General features: G+C 33.2%; 1 protein-coding gene across 1 annotated transcript in view; it reads right to left on the bottom strand.

Annotated features, from left to right (window-relative positions):
• Positions 1 to 874: 874 nt before the first annotated feature.
• LOC122243539 (uncharacterized) overlaps positions 875 to 2,500 on the bottom strand; it is a 33,574-nt gene continuing 31,948 nt past the window's right edge. Inside the window, exon 20 of the mRNA XM_086534124.1 lies at positions 875 to 2,500. This exon is cut by the window's right edge and continues 185 nt beyond it. Coding sequence (XP_086390250.1) covers positions 2,485 to 2,500 — 16 coding nt within the window. The 3' untranslated portion in view covers positions 875 to 2,484.

Genomic DNA, 2,500 nt, shown 5'->3' with positions numbered 1-2,500 from the left:
TGATCAATTTAACTTCGTTTGCATATAGAAATTACATGACATATCAGTCTATACTGCATTACAAATAGACAATCTTTTCAGCAAACCTTCACTCAAATAACTGGTGCACTCATTGACTTTTAAAGAAAACATTTATTCCTGAGTTGCCATACAATCCACTAGTGTTAAGAAACATATGACCTCGGCTGTACCTGCACATTCATCTATGTTCATGAAATGAAATAGGAGTAACAAAGATAGCATGTAGCATGAGCAGCAGCCTCTTTTGCCATCTGTAAACTGCAATCCAGACACACAGAAACCCTCTGAACTTGACTAACCTTTTCATTAACCCATTCCCGACGGGGGAATTCTAGCCTTGAATGTCCAAATGCCGGGGCGTTCGAATTATTTGGCCTAAATCAATTGAATGGCCGGCACAATACTGTGCCGCCCGGCAACTGGGCTTTTGAATGCGCGGTACACATGCTGTACCACCCGTCCTGTGTGGGTTAAAATCTGCGGCCATATTCTGATATATGTTGCTTTGGGTTGTGTGGGAGTATACAAGGCCCTTTGGATTGATAGACAATGCAGTATTATTCGGTAAAGTTAAACAAACAGGTAACAAAATAAATTATGTGTATGAAAGAAAACCACAATAAAAAATACAGCTAGATATAAACCTCCGTGATTTGGAAACTTACAAAACACCAGAGTAAATATTCACGGCCACTTACAGAACGACACATTTTTCATCTACCTTCTGGAGAAAAGAAGCTCTTGCAGTTGAAAATCAATCAGTCGAGAGAAACTTAGTCCTTAGATGCAGAAATGTTCTCGTAAACCCATAGCATGATTCCACACAAAAGGAAAATAATACATTACGTACAAAAGGGAAAATATATTCCACCTCACTGGTACCGATATTCAAATACAATTTCCTGTGTAAGCATAGGATTATTGAATAAATATGAAACTTGATGAGATGAAATATTGCCCACACATATATGTCAAGATACAGCCAAAGGATAAGAAAAAAGAAGAAAAGGAAAGAAAAACAAATATAGCAAATATGATATAATTACAGAATATGTAGAACATCCTTGTGCCATAACCACAATGTAACTCAATCAAAACATGCAAAGCCAAAAATTGCTTTACCGCACGTTCAAATTGTTACGAGAACATGTAGATGAAGAAGCATAATGTAGGTCTAAGAGTGTGGAAAAAAAATTGAATCTTTCTATTCAAATATATGTGGGATGGTTTCAGATTTTTCATTGTCATACTCCAATTCATCTGAACAGGAAATCATAACCTGTATAAAAAAAAATATATATATATATAAAATAAATGGTAAATATCACGTGTCTCTCTCTCACTGGCACCGATATCTACATTTCCTTGAATAAGCAGTGGGGGTATACTGTGGGATGGTATGTCATTTCCTGTCAACAATTGTGGAGAATTACCTTCTCAGGGAAAAGACAGAAAGAAAGATAAAAACAAATCTTTGGTACTATTTAAAATTCATTTACACATCTCCACCATATATTACTGACCAATGACGATGTAAGCAGTTGCATTATTAGAGAATTAAATTAAACAAAAACACAAAAAAAAATATATATGCATTTAACAACACACAAAAAAAAAAATTAAACATTTAAACAAGATATGTAAATCTACAGTAGTTTAATATTTTTTGTTTCTATTACCGTATACAATGCGTATATCAGTATACAGATAATTCAATGGTATTTGTAAATACTAATATTCTATTTATCTTAACATGAAGAAGAATTTGTGTAGTCTTTTTTTAGTCTCCTTAAAAGATCATTGCTCCTTCTGATGGACCTAAAACATAAAATCTTTATATTGTATACATTCTAATAACTCTCTCCATATCTATATGGCACATGAATAACTTAATTGTTCATTGCAATATTTAACATTAAATAAATACCTTCCATACACAGTAAAGATCATGTAAAAAGAGTAATTCAATTTACAATAATTTCTATATCTGCAAACCCATCTTCCTAATGCACACTCTTAACTGGAAAAGGATACAAATAGTGTTTTCTTCTTGAACATAGACTATGCTACTTCTGAACCTTCTGGTGTTTAACAAGTTTCATAAAAAAAAAAAATAAATAAAAAAAGGCAAATATTTCAACAACAGAAAGTTACCCGGTCTAAAAAGAACAAATTTACAGTCCTATCTGTAAATACCAATAGTAATCATGTACACTATAGACTATAAGTAATGCTTAAGACAAATAAATATTTATCTAAAACTGAATTACTGCTCTCCAATAAAAAAATAAAAGGAAAAGTACATCAACCTGGAGATACGTTACTATTACAGTGACAATTTCCTATATCACAGGTTTTTGTATTGTTAATGGGGTGTGATGGTGGACTTCCGGTTTCATCACAAATCCTTGAGTGAAACTTCTCAAGAAAGCAAGCTTGCAGACCAACCTAAACGCCGCTGGTTTAACGCAGGATATTC

The sequence above is a fragment of the Penaeus japonicus genome, unplaced genomic scaffold, assembly GCF_977035675.1.
Source record: "Penaeus japonicus unplaced genomic scaffold, GWHDUDI00000001_assembly GWHDUDI00000040, whole genome shotgun sequence".
NCBI lineage: Eukaryota > Metazoa > Arthropoda > Malacostraca > Decapoda > Penaeidae > Penaeus > Penaeus japonicus.
Note: the sequence above shows the minus strand (reverse complement) of the source record. Positions and strands in the feature narration are given on the sequence as shown.